The sequence below is a fragment of the Aspergillus homomorphus genome (assembly GCF_003184865.1).
Source record: "Aspergillus homomorphus CBS 101889 unplaced genomic scaffold BO97scaffold_14, whole genome shotgun sequence".
In the NCBI taxonomy this organism is placed as follows: Eukaryota; Fungi; Ascomycota; class Eurotiomycetes; order Eurotiales; family Aspergillaceae; genus Aspergillus; species Aspergillus homomorphus.
In genome coordinates, this window is record NW_020291900.1 from 58730 (window position 1) to 76283 (window position 17554).

General features: G+C 52.4%; 5 protein-coding genes across 5 annotated transcripts; 3 read left to right on the plus strand and 2 right to left on the minus strand.

Annotated features, from left to right (window-relative positions):
• Window positions 1-368: 368 nt before the first annotated feature.
• Window positions 369-2438, plus strand: BO97DRAFT_343613 (alpha-keto acid decarboxylase family protein; the record flags this gene model as incomplete). The annotated part of the gene is made up of 6 exons (XM_025691705.1): window positions 369-460; window positions 520-599; window positions 653-1532; window positions 1656-2003; window positions 2068-2278; window positions 2334-2438. 6 exons carry the CDS (start codon window positions 369-371, stop codon window positions 2436-2438), a joined length of 1716 nt encoding a protein of 571 aa, XP_025552222.1.
• A 279-nt stretch (window positions 2439-2717) lies between these two features.
• On the plus strand, window positions 2718-5392 carry BO97DRAFT_469849 (acetyl-CoA synthetase-like protein). Its single transcript, XM_025699878.1, has 6 exons — window positions 2718-3294; window positions 3328-3421; window positions 3487-3799; window positions 3851-4560; window positions 4617-4980; window positions 5040-5392. The coding sequence occupies exons 1-6, from the start codon at window positions 3073-3075 to the stop codon at window positions 5104-5106; spliced, it is 1770 nt and encodes a 589-aa protein (XP_025552223.1). The 5' UTR covers window positions 2718-3072; the 3' UTR covers window positions 5107-5392.
• BO97DRAFT_442555 (Zn(II)2Cys6 transcription factor) lies at window positions 5386-8077 on the minus strand (the record flags this gene model as incomplete). The annotated part of the gene is made up of 7 exons (XM_025698274.1): window positions 5386-5779; window positions 5832-6014; window positions 6062-6669; window positions 6784-6864; window positions 7172-7482; window positions 7589-7851; window positions 7932-8077. The coding sequence occupies 7 exons, from the start codon at window positions 8075-8077 to the stop codon at window positions 5386-5388; spliced, it is 1986 nt and encodes a 661-aa protein (XP_025552224.1).
• Window positions 8078-8358: 281 nt separating this feature from the next.
• BO97DRAFT_43481 (putative cytochrome b5 reductase) lies at window positions 8359-10308 on the minus strand. Its single transcript, XM_025697695.1, has 3 exons — window positions 10134-10308; window positions 9949-10058; window positions 8359-9893 (listed from the first exon to the last, which is right to left on the minus strand). The coding sequence occupies exons 1-3, from the start codon at window positions 10216-10218 to the stop codon at window positions 8676-8678; spliced, it is 1413 nt and encodes a 470-aa protein (XP_025552225.1). The 5' UTR covers window positions 10219-10308; the 3' UTR covers window positions 8359-8675.
• A 422-nt stretch (window positions 10309-10730) lies between these two features.
• BO97DRAFT_433815 (cytochrome P450) lies at window positions 10731-17447 on the plus strand (the record flags this gene model as incomplete). The annotated part of the gene is made up of 5 exons (XM_025697629.1): window positions 10731-10863; window positions 10920-11756; window positions 11826-12487; window positions 15544-16243; window positions 16360-17447. The coding sequence occupies 5 exons, from the start codon at window positions 10731-10733 to the stop codon at window positions 17445-17447; spliced, it is 3420 nt and encodes a 1139-aa protein (XP_025552226.1).
• Window positions 17448-17554: the final 107 nt, after the last annotated feature.

Consider the following 17554-nt stretch of genomic DNA (forward strand, 5'->3'; position numbering starts at 1 on the left):
CGGGATGAAGTCAGGCAGTCCGACTGACACGACAGGAAGGCAGTGCACTGCATCTTATCGTCGAATTCCTGGGAGTTTGCTGGGCAGTATTTAGCGAAGGACTCCACCTCACGCTCTTTGGGCTGAGGGCTCCTAAAGCCTGCAGGAATGCCGTACTGTCATGTCACGGATTTGCATAACATGATACCGACGTTTTGCAATTCGTGCTACCTCTTTCCTAAGGCCATGCTGGGAAGTTCAGGGACATGTAGAACGAGGAGCTCGCACCGTCAATGAGGATGGGGCAGCCGTACACCATATCCAGTTTAAAAGGACACCAGCCTGAAGACTCAAGCAAGCTGGGGCTCTTTGACCACCGTTCCTCAACCATGCCGTCCAGAACCCCTGTGTCGGTGGCGCAGTACCTGTTCGCACGCCTCAAGGATGTTGGAATCCGGTCCGTTCATGGCGTGCCCGGTATGTAGCGCTCGCCTTGTCTTCCTTCTATGAGTGTCGCACGCCATGCTGACGCGAAGCTAGGCGACTACAATTTGCCTCCCTCGACTACATATCCCAGACTGGGCTGCGGTGGATAGTTAACTGCAACGAGCTCAATGCTGGTAGGGATGCCTCTTCTTGTCTTGTACTGGTTCCGTCCCTAACCGCGGAGTAGGCTACGCGGCCGACGGATATGCTCGCGTCCACGGCATCTCAGCGCTGATGACAGTCGCCGGGGTCGGGGAGCTGTCGGTTTCGAATGCGATCGCGGGGGCCTACGCTGAATACGTGCCAATTGTTCACATCGTAGGACAGCCAAGTCTGCGGTTGCAGAAGCAGAGGAAATTGCTGCATCACTCGCTCGGGGACGGCGACTTCGAGGCCATGGCTCGCATGTCAGAACGGGCGGCGTCCAAGAGCGTCCAGCTACGGTGTGCGGCGCAGGCGCCGGGGATGATCGATGAGGCTATTACGCACTCCTGGAGATCCAGCAGACCCGTCTCGATCATCCTACCAACAGACATGGTGCACGAGCCGGTCATTGCCGCAAACCTGTCCCATCCGCTGAACATGGTCCCGACAGCGAATAACTATGTGACAGAGAGGCGGGCGGTTGATGCAATCCTCACGGCGTTTCGGACAGCCAGGCAGCCGATTCTGTTAGTCGGAGGGTATAATGTGCGCTTCACGAAACGGAGGGAGGTCCAGGAGCTGGCGGAGGCGTTTGGGCTGCCGGTCTTCCTGTCCGCATCGGGAAGAGGAATCATCGACGAAGAACATCCCATCTTCCACGGTCTATACTTGGGCGACTGCTCCGATCCAAACACCGCCGAAATGGTTCGGTCGTCTGATTTGATCATCTCCATCGGCAATATACACTCGGATTTGAGCGTCGCCTCCTTGTCGTGGGAGTTAGATCCCCTGAGAATGGTCGAGATCAGGGATGGGCTAGTGCAGATCAAAGGCAAGGACTATCACGGATTGAGTAGCCCAGAACTTCTTCAGACTCTCGTCCACCGGGCAAGAGATTTCACTCAGACGCAAAGGCAAAGTCAGTTCGCCAATGGGGGAGCAGAAACTCCCCTTAGCACAGGCAATATTCCAGTAGGCAAGAGAGTGCCTCCGATCACCGGTCGAGAATCAGTCTACGGAGGCGGTATGATGCACGGGGTATTGAGACACATGTCGCATACATTAAGCTACAGGGAGGAGAGAGGTCCTCTGAACCATGACTGGCTGTGGCTCAGTCTGAGCGACTGGCTTCAACCCGTGGACACGGTAATCGCCGAGACAGGCACATCGAATCTTGGGATCTGGTCCACCCGCCCGCGAGACGTCACCTACATCAGTCAGTATCTGTGGGCGAGCGTGGGTTATTCCCTCGACGCCTGCCAAGGGGCAGCAGCGGCAGTGCAGGACTCAGGGCACCCGAATCGACGAACCGTCCTGTTCATCGGAGATGGAAGCTTCCAGTTCAGTTGCCAGGAATTGAGCACGATCGTCAGACACAATTTGACCCCGATCATGTAAGTGGAAACCAATGACACCTTTTCTTCCGTGGACGGTGGGGATTAATCCCTCCCTTTCCAGATTTGTGATTTGCAATAACGGATACACCGTCGAGCGATTGATCCACGGACGGCACGAGTCTTATAATGACATTCAGGTATGGCAATACCGGAAACTTCTGGAGGTGTTCGGCGCGGGTCGTGGCTCCTACCAGACATATCAGATTCGCAACAAAAAGGAATTGTCGGCGCTGCTGCAGGATTCTTCGTTCAACGATGACAGTACGCTCCGGGTAAGATTCTGCTCTGCTTCACCTCGATGACCAATATTGATCACATTGATAGTAGTTTGTCGAATTGCATATGGATCAGAGGGATGCACCGTCGGATCTCCAAATTCTCACGCAACAGTTGGTGGCTTGGGACACGCAACCGCAAAGGCAAGGGGTATGAGAGTGACATGGCGGCAAGACCAGGCGAGTACTGGTGAAGGACTAGCCGATCGTATATAGCAGACTTGAACAGTTTCAAGAGATTCCCATGGGATGAATAAATAAGAAGATGAATACGAGATGCGTCGAAAGATGGATGACGATGCAGCCGTTGTTCGCCGCTTTTGTTTACCACTAAAGGCGGTAAGGCCCATTGTGCAAAATACACAAATATATAATTACTCTCTGACCATACGTCATGTCATGTATTACAGACTCTAAACAGCAGCCTCGCTCTCTCTCTCTCTCCCTCACGGCTCTCCAGATCGGCCACATTACAAGCAATGCATGTCTGATACCTTCCTCCCTCCCCTGTCTTACTCTTTGTTTAACGACCCAAAATGGTACAACCTGCAAGGCTGCGGAGCTTTTCAGCAGCGCTGATCCAGTCCGCTGGTTGCACGAAACTCAAGCCAATGCAACGAAAGTGCCGACCACCAGCGACCTTCAGTTCTGGGCCCGACTACATCCATATCCTTTTTCCCAGGAAATTGCATGAGATAATATCCTCCGCCAGCAGCTTCTCAACATTGAAGGATCCGGACTGTTCCTTTGCTTTTGGTGGCCTATAGACCGTGAACTTGATCGCCATCGTCATGGAGCAGTTATCGATAGTTCACGGACCAGAGGAGCCTCCTCTCTGGTCCAAGACCTTAAGGGAGCTGATCGAGGAGCAGGCCGATATTTATGGCGACAGAACAGCGCTGGTGACCCCATGGCAGGAAACACGCTTGTCATTTCGCGACCTGGCGGAGAACAGTAGAATGCTGGCTAACGCGATGGTGCACGCCGGATTGCGTCTGGGCGATTGCATCGCTGTTCTGGCTGGCAATCGCTAAGAGTCCATTCAGGTGTTTCTGGCAGGGGCGAGAATTGGATGTCCTGTGCTACCATTGAATAACGCATACACTCCAGCTGAGGTACTTCGAGCTCTGCAGAGGAGTTGTGAGTGATTTTCGTCCGGCTTAGATTCGAGGTAAGACTGGCTTGCTAACGAGATAGTATCTCAGCGACCAGGCTGCTCTTCATCGCGTCGCGGATCGGCCCTCGCAGCTTGGCGGCTCATCTCCAGACTTTGATATCTCCCTCGTCGCGAATGGTGCTGCCCGAGCTTCGTGATATTGTATGCTTCGACATCGAAGAGTCTGGCACACAGCCATACATTCAGGGCTATGGATCCTTTCTCGCGTCAGGCGATGCAGCGGGACACGATAGCAGGTTTCTGGATGCGGCCGAGCGTATTGTTCGACACTCCGATAATCTGAGTTACCAATTCACATCAGGCACGAGTGGAGAGCCTAAGCTGTCTATGCTCACCCACCGGTAGGTGATCCAGTCGTGATGTCACTTGGTGTCGCGCTAACAAATCCAAAGCGGCCTGATCAACAACGCCCGCCTCGTTGGTGACGCCATGCGTCTCACCCCAGATGATGTCGTCTGCTGCCCACCACCTTTATTCCACACTTTCGGTCTGGTGCTCGGCTTCCTCAACGCATTCGCCCATGGCAGCGCGATCGTCTACCCTTCGGACCATTTCCATGCGGAAAGCGTGATCGACGCGATCGTCCAAGAAAATGCCACAGCGCTGCTGGGCGTCCCAACCATGTTTGTGGCCGAGCTCGAAGCATGCGTTGCCAAACAGGTTGACATAACGACGGTGCGCGCAGGACTGGCAGCTGGGACCCCAGTCTCCGAGACATTCCTCAGTCGGTTGGAGGAACGGTTTGGTGTGAAAGGCATGCTGATTGCTTACGGCATGACCGAGACCAGCCCCGTGTCATTCATGACGTCCTTAGACAATCCCAAACATAAAGCGATGAATAGTCTGGGGAGGATCCTCCCACATGTATCAGCCAAGGTTATCAACGAAGACGGTGCCATTGTACCGCGTGGAGAGAGTGGAGAATTGTGTACGAGCGGGTTTGGCCTGCAGAAGGGGTACTTCGAGAATGAAGCGAAAACAAAGGAGGCGATGAAGAGGGATGCAGAGGGAAGACTGTGGATGCATACTGGTGACCAGTGTCATTTGGACGCTGAAGGCTACTGCCACATCAGTGGCAGAATCAAGGATGTCATCATTCGGGGTAAGACAAGCCGATACCTCGTGGGGTAGTATAAGAAGACTAATTGAGCTTCCTAGGGGGAGAAAACATGTTTCCGCTCGAGATCGAGGAGCGCCTTCTGCTTCATCCAGCGATCGCAGAGGTAAGTGTGGTCGGTGTCGCGGACCAAAAATACGGTGAGGTGGTGGGCTGCTTCCTCAAGCTGACACAGGGACACATCAAACCTCAAGACCAAGCTTTGAGAGACTGGGTTCGCTCAGAACTAAGTTGGCATAAAGCCCCACAGCATGTCTTCTGGATTGGCGACGGAGGAGTCTGTCCTGACTTCCCCAAGACCGCCAGTGGCAAACATCAAAAGCATCTCATGAAGGACATTGCAAAAACGCACCTAGCAGGGGCGAGCTCAGGAAAGCAAATGCTGCCTTTATACTTGCACACGATGTCGCTGTTTGGGCTCTCTGTGTGCTTGATCCCTGTTGCACTGTATCTTGCCACGTTAGCGTGGCTCTCGCCATCATAATCAACTTTTCTGACATCATCATCGAGAATTACAGCCATTATCGGTGATGCAGATTCTTGATTTGGCCCCTTTGATTGGGGGTCTTTAATTGCAAGTTGATTCTCATAAATCGCTTGGTCGTGCCCACCCCTCTGTATGTTGCAAAGGCTAGTAGGCATACGGTTTCGTGGTCAACTTTTCGGGCATCAGTACAGCCACTAATGAACTCGGAGGTTGAAGCAACGCCAAGCATGTGATTTGACTCCGGGGCAGAGACGTATCGTACTGCTGTGGCTGGATAGAAAGCTCGGTGGAACGATGGTAACTATCATAGATTTTGATCGACTCTATTCAACCCATAATTGACCCCACGTCTCCCAGAAATTGAGGGCTGACGATTCGTCCAGAAGGGCATCCACCATGTTGTCCATATCTGTTCCCAGTGCTGGGTCGACAGCAGCAATCGGATGGGCCGCGGCACCAGTTGGTGCAGATGCAGATACTGCAGCAGGAATTGAAACGGACGTACTGGGGTTCTCATCCGTACGCTCCGGGTAAATTTGCTGGATGGCCTTAGCGAAAATCCCGCGGTATATGGACGCGACGGTGTAGACTTTCTGAAATTCTTCCATGATCATCATACATGCGTTGAGCTTGTTGAGTCGGAGACGTCGCGACAAGGTGTTGCCGGTTCGGCAATTCAAAAGGTGCATTTGCATGGCAGGGATGAGCAGAGGGGGTCTGTGAGAGATGTCAGTTGGGTCGCACACAGTGCCAACGTCGGAGGGCTCACGTCATTGGCAAGGCATATTCAAGCAGGTTTTCTTGTGCGAGAACCTCAAGGATGTCGTTTGTGCGGGAGGCTGCGCAGTCGGCTTTATGGCGAAAACTCTCCTGCCATTGCATCTGGTTGCTGAGAGAGAGTTCATCCGGCAGGTCAGTTATGCACGGCCGATAGAGGACTATGAGAACCGCTCTGCAAGAATTAGGATGATTCTGACTCAATGAAGGCTCCAGGCATACTGGTAATGTAATTGGAGATGGTGCAAGTAGAACCGTGTAGGGCCATTCCACCCAGGGGCAGACTGCTCTGGTGGTTTGCGGCAAGTAATTTCTGTCTCAAGGGCCTCGATTTGTTCGTGAGAGGGCTTAGGACGAACTGTCTTGTAGCTCATCGCTAGGACGGATCCTAGCAATCGGCTCATTTCGATCAATTGAACCCAAAATTCCGCCAGAATGGAAATCTCATTTGGGATGAAGGTAGGTAGAAGGGACTCGGGGATATTATTCAGGTCATATAGTAAATCTGCCGCCGAAGGCTTTGCCACATCGCAGTCTTCGAGGTCAATGCGTAGCGGCCGTCCCAGGGTTAGACTCAGCCAACGATCACGGAAGAAGCAAGTCCACCACAGACGACGCCACAGGTATCGCTGACGGTCGGTAATAGCCGCGTTGTATCGTGCCGCGTCAGGGTCACGATGGAGGCCTAATATCTGACAAAGAGTGACCGATATGCCAGTCCAATACCAAGGCTGGACATGCTCATCGACCTCGGAGTGCCAGAAGCCGAGCATGAGAGAGGATTGCAGGAGAACCACTTTATCTCGCTCCCCGCTGTTATTGTACAGGCACTGTTCCTTATTATCAGCGCCGAGTCCAGTACAACGTGTAGGTAAGATGACGGAATCGGTGCCGCTGGGGCAACAGGGAGCATGCGAAGCGCTCCCTCGGCCTAAGCATCATACCTTGGCGTGGGAGTACATGGCCGCTTTCATTGCCTTCCGAGAGTCGTACCCTTCTCGCTCGCAGAGTGAAGATGGAACAAACTGTAAGGTACGTTAGCTGCTTGCTCACATCCAAAAAGGCCACGACTGCTACAGCATGCAGGCTCCATGTAGATCATATTTCATTCATGCAAATGCTGCATCAAAAAAACCGATCAAGCATGGAAGCAAGCAAGCTAGCCAGGTAACATCTCTTCGAGCAAAACGCTTCTCTGTCCATCGAGCCCAGCAACATTCCGAGCCTCGCTCAGAGAACCTCATGCCGATTCAGAACCGGCGGGCGAAATATGAGGGCGAAGAAAGACGTAGGTGCACCACCTCCCTCTTTGGCACAATTAAACTGACTCACATTCACAGCAACAAAGAACACACTCCACACCAGTAGCAGGTTATATTCATGCAGTCGTCCAGCATGAAAGAAGTGCAAGATCTGATCAGCTTCGATGATTGGCATGATTGGATGCACGTGACGGAAGTACGCTTGCAGTAGGCAATGACACGCTTCGCTGCTGGGTAAATTGAAGACGCCTTTGCTTGCAAGATAGTTTCGATCCTCTTCTGACAAGGATGTTGAGGCACGCGACGGAATCAGGAAATGCCGAGGTAAAGATTCACCCGGGGCAAGGAGTGTTAGGGTTGATGTTATGCCGGTTTTGTCTCCTGACGATAAAGAGGGTCATTAGCCTCGAGCTCACCGAAGCCAGATCACAGTGTCCAGGCACAGCAGGCTATAGAAAATCTAAAAGGTATGATTGGATTGGAGTACCAGTATAGAACGGCACCTGTCCAGCTCGCTCCGGATTGCCCAAAGCTGCTGCGGCAATCTCAAGCCCATTGCGCTCCTCGTCCTGAATACTGTATTGTTCAGATCCCGACACAGCGGGTGATTCTGACGGAGGTCTTTGGAAGGCCGGTGTCCGAGGTATTGTCGGGCGAACTGCATGCCCTGCGGACTGTGCAGCACGGTTGGTCGGGCTGCTGTTGGCCGCGTGCGCCCGAGTTCGAGCGGATGCATTGCGCCGGCTCGTTCTGGCAATTGACAGTTTCAGTCAAAGATAGGGGGTACAGCCATCAAGTCTTCTAGGCTGGGGGAGTGAAGCCGATCTTACCTCTCAAGTGGCGCATCCACCACACATTCGGCGTGATCCTGGGCGCAGCGGATGCAGGGAACCCCGGTCACATTGATACTACATCGGACCTTGCGTTGGCGGCACGAATGACATGCCACGGTCGATCGATAGCGACGAGCTGACATAAGAACTGAGCATAAACTCACTAAGCCGACTGTCTTTCTGATCTAGTAGCTATCGTCATAGAGAATCGGGAGTGTGGAATTGAAGTCATTGACAGAAGAAAGGAAGCCCGCGGAACTTGGAAGAGAAACCGCGGGAAGAAACAGCAAACAAGGCAAATTTCTGCCTCAGGCCATAAATCATGTCAACCTTATTATAAAGCATAAATATTTGTGGCCGAACGAATCCCGACTTTTCCCCTTCCGGTATAACTATGTGATGATGTTGAAATTTTTCAGTTCCAGCAAGTTACAGTTGACATCGAGCCTCTGATTGCTGAGCCGTGATGATCACTTTCTCTTATTTGAATTTATTTCTCTCTCGTCTAGATCCTGAGTCAAAAAGAACAAGATTCCTTGGCTACTAAAGTCTATCTTAAGGGCGGGGCTGTCAAGATATATTCTTTTTCTAAAACAGTCGTTACGATACCTGCTGTCCGCTCTCGTTTCTGTTTATCAACTTCATATCCTCAAATGAGGATATGTGCTACGAGACTTGCGAGATACTGATGATAAAAGCATTCAAAAAATGAAAATGGATTTCCACGACACCATCGAGCCTTTAAAAACAGAATATCTCATCAGAAATCTTGGCCACAGCCCCAGGAGTCTGAAATCCGAGGGATGCCAGTGCTTTCTTGGATGCGTTGACCATGCCCGGTGGGCCGCAGAGCATGACTTTCGTGTCGGAGGACGGAGCAGGCAATCTCTCTCTCATAATCTCCGGTGTGACATACCCCCTGCCGAATGTCCAGTTCTCTGGCGCCGTATCCAACATATACCAGACCTTAAGATTCCGAGGATAATTCTGCGCAAAGGTGTCTAATTCGCGTCGCAGAAGGATGTCGTCCTCTGATCGGTTCGCATATATAAGGCTGACCTCGGTAAGATCGGTGGCATCCTCGCAAATGGCTCGGATCAACTGGTACATTGGTGTGATGCCAGTGCCGCCGGCAATCATTCCGATCTTTTTGCAGAGGCCCTTGGTATACTTCATCGCGCCCTTGGGCCCACGCAATTGAATCTCGTCGCCGATCTCCAGATTTGCGAGATACTTTCCAGTCAACATGCCGTCGGGGTAGCACTTAATCACCAACTCCAAGACTCCTCGATCCAGATTGTTGGACGTGGGAGTGTATGATCTCGAGACCGTCGTTCCATCGATGTTGGCTTTGATTGCTACATGCTGGCCGATGGGGAGTCCAATTACATCCTGTGGGGTTGGAAGCTGCAAGACAAACTTATAGACGTTGGGTGCCAGTGCCTCTTTTCGAATCAGGGGAAGACTCTTGTATTCCTTGGGATCGAGAAACCCTTTGGCGAGGTGGGGGTTGCTGCGAACGACCTTGCGACGCTTCACATACGGCGGATACTTCGTAAAGCCCGACTGGATCTGGGTCATCTGAGACAGCTTGGAGGCGACGACAGAGCCGACAATGGTAGCAATTCCGGTCGCAGCAGCAAACCCAGTATAGAATCCCCCGGATGTAGACACTTTATGCGGTGATTGGATCGATCGCAAAAGACTCCGAAAGTCTGAAAATCCGGGCCATGCCGCGGGTAACGTTGTATAAATGTGTCGGCCAAAGTACAGGGTTATTGCTGCACCGCCAATCGAGAGAGTCGCCAGAGCCACAGATCTGGTGGAGCCTCTCTTATGTGCAGGTTTTGGTGGCGATAGATTTGTGGGCTGAACCAGTCGAACTGATTGGGGGCGGATTCGCTCGCGTGCGTCTTTCAGTGTGCCGATCAAGTAGGTTTGAAGTATGTCGTCCGCGTCCTGTGATGTCTCTTGTCAACCTACGAAGTCGCGACTTGCTTGCATTGATGCTTACCTCGGAATGTCCCACATCCTCGTATGCTTCAGTCGCGTCGGTTCCGGCAACATCGATCAACACTTCGGCGCCCCCAGGATGATCTCTCACGTATTCGGTGACATTGTACACTAGAACGACGATCACGAGGTCAGGACAGAACTTCAAAGTATCCCAATGAGAGAAGTAGCGAGAGGCCTACATACCCTTCCCCTGAATAGTAATCCACAGGTCGCCTCTCGTTTTGTGACCAGCAACCTCCTCTGTCGTATATTGCGGCAAGTCTTGCATTGTGAGACAGCGATTCAACCTGGAGTCGGAACCTTGAGCAAGGAGATGAGCCAGGTAGTAGAGTCACACGCGTCGGGTGCTACTTTCGAGCTGCTGGGCTGGAATGAAGGCATAATGTGCGTAATTGGCTGCTTTATATTTATAGAAGAACAGCACTAGATCGCTGGTTCCGAGAGAGATATTCCCTCGAATCGGTCAGAGGCCCACTTTCCTTGTCATCATACGACCATAGCCAATCCTAGCGAAGGAATTCTAACGTTCTTCCTCCCTCGGGATGAACGACAGTCACTGTGAGCGAATCGGATGCTCTCAATTGATTAGGAAGCACCAGAGCCGCGGGAGACAATACAAGCCGCGGGGTTGTTGCTTGTCTCCACATGCGTATATGAGACTTCATTAAGAGTGGAATATTAATACTGACATTTGCCCATTTATAAAGACAAGCAGCAGAGACCATTCTCCTTATTGTAATTGACGTACGATCTTTCGAGCACAGGGCCGTTTCATACGCTATGTCCAGCCAGCAATTTTATCTCCTGGGCGAAGCGGCCACGTCCGCCAAGCACATCCCCATCGACACATCCGCCAATCTTGATCAATTGAAGCACTTGGTAGCTGCTCATTTTGCCATTGTTGAGCCAAGCGGTCAGTCACTTGATCTAATTTTTCGATGATGAACGATTCAGACTGACATACAAAAGAGATTGGCTTCCAAACCGAGGAGGATTGCCTCGCTGATGTCGCCGATGTCCTCGCCGCGTCCGGACCGGTAGCAATCTCCATCAACGGCCATGCTGTACGAGAACCAGATGGTCCCAAAGGTCTTCCCTATGTGGGGAACTACTTCGAAGTCTTCCCCGACCATCTCGGGAACCATCAGCGGCTGTTCAACCAATACGGACGAATGTTCAAGACGACAAATCTTGGTCGGACAACATACCACACAAATGATCCGCAGATATCAGCAATAGTCTTTGCCGAGTCAGACTTCTTTTCCAAGAAGATCAATGAAGCCCACCCATTATACGCCTTGAAAACGCCTTCTGCTGGTATATTTCTTGGGGATACCGACAGCCCTGAATGGAAAGTGGCTCATAAGTTCTTACCACCGGCTCTTGGTCCAAAGGCTGTGCGACATTACGCTCCGACGATGCAACATACCGTGGAGGACTCGTTTAAAGTTTTTGACGCCCTTGATGAGCAAGAGTCTTCCTTCAATGTTTATCAGTATATGTTGAAGCTCGGCTCGCAGGCGGTGGGCAAGCTCACCCTTGGCCTGGACTTTGAACATTTCACATCGCCAGACGCTCCCGTGCATGACATGGTTCATATGATTGCTGAGATGTTGTCTCTCAACAAGAAGGTCACGTCGAGAGGCGACTGGTATGGCAGGCTTCCGTTTGGAGATCCACAGCGATTGAGGAACTTGAAGGCGAAGATTGAGGCGATGGTGGGAGAGTCCATACAGAGGGCCGAACGCGGGGGGGTTGCCGACTTGCCCTTGCAGGAAGCGGCGCTGCAGGCCTCTAACATGGTTGGTAAGTGATGATTCTCTCTATCTGCGACCTTGTATCGGTACGGCCACAGCTCATGCGTGACTTTATCAGACTATGCCATCCGTGCCACCGATAACAAGGGCGATAAACTGCCCAAAACGAGCCTGGTTTGGGCTTTGGTCGTTGCAACAGCGGCTGGATTCACGACAACGAGTTCTCTCCTCTCCTGGCTGATATATGGCCTTGTCACCTATCCAGGCATGGAAGACAGACTGCTCCGAGAATTGATCGATAACGGTATCACAGAAGACACTGAGTTGACGGCAGATATCACCGATCGGCTGGTATTTATGGACAAGTATATCAAAGAGGTTCAGCGAGTTCACAATCCTTCCTTCCAGCCGGGCCGTACTGCGAAGGCTGATCTGATTCTTCCTGACGGTTATAAAATCCCTAAAGATGCGGTGGTCATTCCGGCACTGCACCATATTCACAACAACCCCGACCTGTGGGATAACCCCAGCCGGTTTGACCCCGACCGATGGGACACTCCTCAAGTGAAGGCAAGACATAAGGCGGCCTACATCCCGTTTGCTATGGGTCCGCGCATGTGTATCGGGTTCAACTTTGCCCTTCAGGAGGTGAAGATATTCCTGCCGAAGCTGATTTATCGCTATCACTTCAGTCGCGAGGAGGATCTAACACCAGTGGAGTATGATCCGATGTTCCAACTGATCAGACCGAACAACTTGTATGTTCGAGCCGAGCGGAGGGTAAAATGGCCAGCCAAGTCTAGCAATTGAGGTGGATTCGATATGATCAGGCCAAAAGAGCTACCTGTTGGCACCGCTGTGATCTATAGAAATGTCGTGCATTTTATAGAACTATATTGTATATGTATCACTTGAGTACATCAAAATGTGAACAATTTCAAGTGCATAACATGCCCTTCGTGGCCCAAGAACTTGGACTATGTCACGGGAGCACGTGAGCTCTATCTGCTTGACCTCTTAGCAGTAAACCAAGACCATTTAGTAATAGCGTGCAGTGCATTATGGCCAGGTTGCTTATTTTACGTGGTCTATCTGGGTGGACAAGTCTATTTCGAGAACGATTCTAGGAAGCTGAATGGTTACAGCTGTCAATGCGTTGTTTCAGCCGAGTGCTGATTCTGGTTGCCCGACGGCACTGGAATGCCGATGGACGACATGCCGGCCTGCCGAGGGATTTTCTTCCGCGGGAGTGCAGTTTGTCTGTTTGTCCTTGCTTTCACACATACTTAGTCAGATGAAATCGAAATCTATTACGCATTGATTGCTTGCTACCGCGGGTGTGGGCCTTGGTCTATCAGTTATTTCCTCAAGAGTTACCGACTCTTCGTGCTAATCATCCTCGCATCATTTTTCATCCGATGTTTCCCCTTGAGTCCGAGAATCGCCTTGACTCTTCAACCATCTGAGCCGCTCCAGCATTTTGTCCTTGTGTTGTGCATCTGCTGGCCAGATCTCATTACCGCTGTGGGGCGCATAATACGTTAAGCCTTTTCCAGCGATCGCACTGTCGATCTGGCGCAATCAAGGTTTGCCAACACATTTAGTATGCAACTAGACGGAGTTGCTGCAGTTTCGACCACTGCAATTGGAGTTATTGCAATCTTAGCACCACAAATGGCCAACATGCCGAGTTAATACAAACATGATTGGTGCACATAATCCACCAAGATATACAGCAATAGACTGTCTTTTCCAGTGACGTAGGGCACAGCCTCCGCCGGGATTGAAGGGTACAACTACGATGATCCCCGGAAATCGGAGCCCAAACAAACTACTAGCACTTTTCACGCCTCACGGAGCCGAAGTGACGGGCCCAAAGAGGGAAGTAATGAAAGCAAGGCGTTGAGCAATGGAGATCCCAGGCCTCCTTACACTACTGGCATTAGTCCTTCCCATATGTCTGTATTATGGAGGTCTTTTCCGGTCTCGTCCGGCAGGGCTGCCACTTCCACCCGGTCCGAGTTTTCTCTCCGGACTATCAGCCCTCATCCAGCAACAAAACATTGCGACGACCTTCCACGAATGGAGCCAGAAGTACGGCCCAGTGGTGCATATGAAGATTGGGTCTCGGTCCTTCATCATCTTAGGCACTCGTCAAGTGGCGCAAGAATTGCTTGAAAAACGAGCCGGAATCTACAGCTCTCGGTCTCCATCTGTATGGATCGACAAATATCTGCACAAAGGACTCGCGGCCGCGTTCATGCCGTATGGACACAAATGGCGGCTCAACCGACGGTTGCACATGTCCCTGCTCAACAACCAATGCACCAACGCCTACCAGCATCTCCAGGAGATCCAAAGTAAACAGCTCATGTACTCGTTCCTCTCATCGGGGGACGAGAACCGTACGGAGGATTCCACCACCAAGAGCTTTTCCGACCTCTTCTACCAATACACCGCCAACGTCATGTTCACACTCGTATATGGCAAGGGCCAGGGGCGGTCCGACAGCGATCACACTCGGCTCGAACAGATCAACGAGATGGCCGTCTTCATCCTCCAAAGCGCGTCCTTCTGGACGAACCTGATCGACCTGTTCCCACTCCTCGACCGCCTCATCCCGCGCCGTTTCCTCAAATGGCGCAGGAAAGCGAGCTCGCTGCACGAGCAAACCAAAGCCGTGTATCAGGAGTGTACGAACAGCGCCCTCGGCGCCTCCTGCTGGAACTGGAGCCACGAGATCACCTCCAAGAGCGACATCATGGCCTCGCTGCCATGGGAACACATCTGCTACTCGCTCGGCGAGCTGTACGTCGCGGGGATTCACACAACCAAAATGGTGCTGGAGAACTTCATCCTCGCCAGCCTCCTACATCCAGAGATGGTCAAGGAGGCGCAGCGTGAACTCGATTTTTTCATCGGGGCATCGCGACTGCCCACCTTCGCCGACATGCCGTCTCTCCCGTATGTGGATGCGACCATCTCCGAACTCTTGCGATGGCGCGCCATTTCGCCAATTGGAGTGCCGCATGCCGTGATCCAGAATGATGAGTTCATGGGGTACTCGATCCCAGAGGGGGCGACGGTGATTGCGAACCAGTGGGGGTTCAATATGGATGAGGAGATGTTTGAGGAACCGCATATATTCAGACCGCAGCGGTATGTGAACGATCCAGGCTTGCCTGTTTCGGCATTTGGGTTCGGGAGGAGGTTATGTCCGGGCTTTGGACTGGCGCGGGCATCGCTGTTTATAGTCGTGGCGAGGTTGCTCTGGAGCTTTGATATCGTTTATGATGGAGCTGAAGGTGAACCGCCTCTGACGAGAGACTCCGATCCGGCTTCTGTTAAGGCAAAGTTCTCCGTGCGAAGCAGTGAAAGGAGGGGAGTTATCGAAAAGGAGTGGCAGGCGGCAAAAAAAAATGAGAGGGTGGTTCTAGAGGAGGTGAGAGCGAGAAGGGTTGGGGGTCCTCGGTAATTGTGGAGGACTTTGAGGGAATTAGCCCTGTCTTTTGCCTCTGGACGGTGAGTAATAATAAAACAGATATCTTCCGCGGGATGAGACAGTGGATCAGTCCTCGTCATCCCGCGGCTGCCCGGAACTCGGCATCCCGTGTCTCAATATCGGGATTATACCTCATGGGATTACCAGGGAGTTGATATATGGGCAGGTTTTATATATAGGCTGCTTTGGGTACCAGTCATCCTGCTTCTCAGTCGGTGCAGCACAGTATCAAGTACCTAACTTCTTTCGCACACACAATGCATTCAACTTGGACACCACCACAGGACTACCACAATCGCCCTGTGGCGGTTCTAGGAGCTGGCGTCCTCGGAAGACGAATTGGTCAGTACTCAGATTATCGGTCTGCTTCGCATGCATGATAACCTCATATCAAACAGGTTGTATCTGGGCGTCTGCTGGTTACGATGTCCACCTGCGCGATCCGAGCCCCGAGCAGCTCTCCTCCGGCCTTGCCTACATCAACGACCAGGTGTCAGCCTATGCCATCAAGACAGATCGTTCCCCGGGCAAGACTTTCACTTTCACCAGCCTTGAAGACGCCGTAGCGACAGCCTGGCTTGTCATCGAGGCTGTTCCGGAGAAACTGCCCCTCAAGATCGCGACCTTCGCCGAGTTATCCGCCCAAGCCCCAGCGGACAGCATTCTCGCTTCCAATTCTTCTTCCTACAAGACGTCGGAAATGCTGGACAAGGTCCCGGACTCTGTAAAGCCTCGCATCTTGAACATGCACTACTACATGCCACCGCAATGCATGATCGTGGAGTTGATGACGGACGGCTTCACCACCGAGGCGATCTTCCCGTTCATGGTGGACAGATGCCGCGAGGGCGCTACTTCGCCTTATGTAGCACGAAAACAATCGACGGGCTTCATTTTCAACCGCCTCTGGGCTGCCGTGAAGCGCGAGGTGCTGACCATCTTGTCGGAAGGAGTCTCTGTTCCTGAGGAAATCGATGCGATGTGGGAGGAGATGTTCATTCAAGGCCGAACTGTGCCGTGCAAGATGATGGATAGTATGTCTCACACACTTCTCTTACTTGCTCCCTTTTTTGTGTACTTGTCTCGCCTTTATTTAAAAGTTAAAGCTTCGTCCTCTTCCCAACGATGCTAACCAGACTCAACTAAATAGAGGTTGGTCTGGACACCGTCGCCTTCATCGAACAACACTACATCCACGAACGGGGCCTTTCATCTGAGAAGACCGTCGACTACCTCACGAAGCACTACCTCGAAAAGGGTAAATTAGGCACAAAATGCGCGCAGGGAGGCCTCTACCCGCCGCCGAGCGCAGCCACTAACAACGAACGCCGCCTCCTTGTCCTCGACGTCGGGCTCGCATCCCCAACGGCAGCCACCTCGATCTCCACCCCCGTGGGCCAGATTCTCTCGCTCACTCCCGGCGAGAATCAGCCCACCGTCCTGCTGTCAGACCAGCTCCTGCCCGACGGCATCACCGTCGACCCCGTCACGAACCGCATGTTCTGGACGTGCATGGGTGTGCCTGGCAAGCCTGACGGTGCAGTGTATTCCTCCGCGCTAGACGGCAGCGACATCCAGACCCTCATCAAGCCGGGCGCGATCAACACGCCCAAGCAGATGACCATTGACGCGGACGGGCGCAAACTCTACTTCTGCGACCGCGAGGGTTGCGCCGTCTATCGCTGTCACCTCGATGGGTCGGGCCTGGAAGCAGTGGTATCGCGACAGCAAGGCAACGAAGACGGTCCGGCCGATGTGCGGGATTGGTGTGTCGGTGTCACTGTCTCGTCTCGATTCAACAGGTTCTACTGGACGCAGAAGGGCGCGCCTAAGAGTGGGAAGGGGCGGATCTTCTCTGCTGCTATCGATGCGCCGCCTGGTGCTGTGCAGGCCGATGACGACCAGAATTTGTGTATCCTGAGTGGGCTGCCTGAGCCAATCGATCTGGAGATCGATGAGGAGAGAGGGGAACTGTACTGGACTGATCGCGGAGAGCTACCTCTGGGAAATGCACTGTATCGGGTCAAGCTGGATGGGGAGGGTCGGCCGATGGGACAGCCGGAGATCCTGGTCCGTGGGTTGCACGAAGCGATTGGCGTCAGTATCGATAGGGAGTCGGGCGATATCTATCTGACGGACCTGGGTGGTAGTGTCTATCGCTGTGATCGGGATGGGAAGCAGAAGGAGACTGTGTATCGGGAGGATGGGCGAGCGTTCACGGGCATCGTCTGTTTTTGAAGGTCACAGGCTTGGGATGTATGATCATAGACTAGAGGTTTTGCTTCATTCTGACTATCTATTCAAACAAACTGCATAGAGCATGAGTGTATTTGTTTCACCTGGCA

Coding starts and splice junctions, on each gene's coding strand:
- BO97DRAFT_469849 (XM_025699878.1), top strand. CDS start 3,073: ATGGAGCAGTTATCGATAGTTCACGGACCAGAGGAGCCTCCTCTCTGG. Junction 3,422..3,486: donor TCGAGCTCTGCAGAGGAGTT/GTGAGTGATTTT, acceptor ATAGTATCTCAG/CGACCAGGCTGCTCTTCATC. Junction 4,981..5,039: donor CCTTTATACTTGCACACGAT/GTCGCTGTTTGG, acceptor TTGCCACGTTAG/CGTGGCTCTCGCCATCATAA.
- BO97DRAFT_43481 (XM_025697695.1), bottom strand. CDS start 10,218: ATGCAAGACTTGCCGCAATATACGACAGAGGAGGTTGCTGGTCACAAA. Junction 10,059..10,133: donor GATTACTATTCAGGGGAAGG/GTATGTAGGCCT, acceptor TCGTCGTTCTAG/TGTACAATGTCACCGAATAC. Junction 9,894..9,948: donor AGGATGTGGGACATTCCGAG/GTAAGCATCAAT, acceptor GAGACATCACAG/GACGCGGACGACATACTTCA.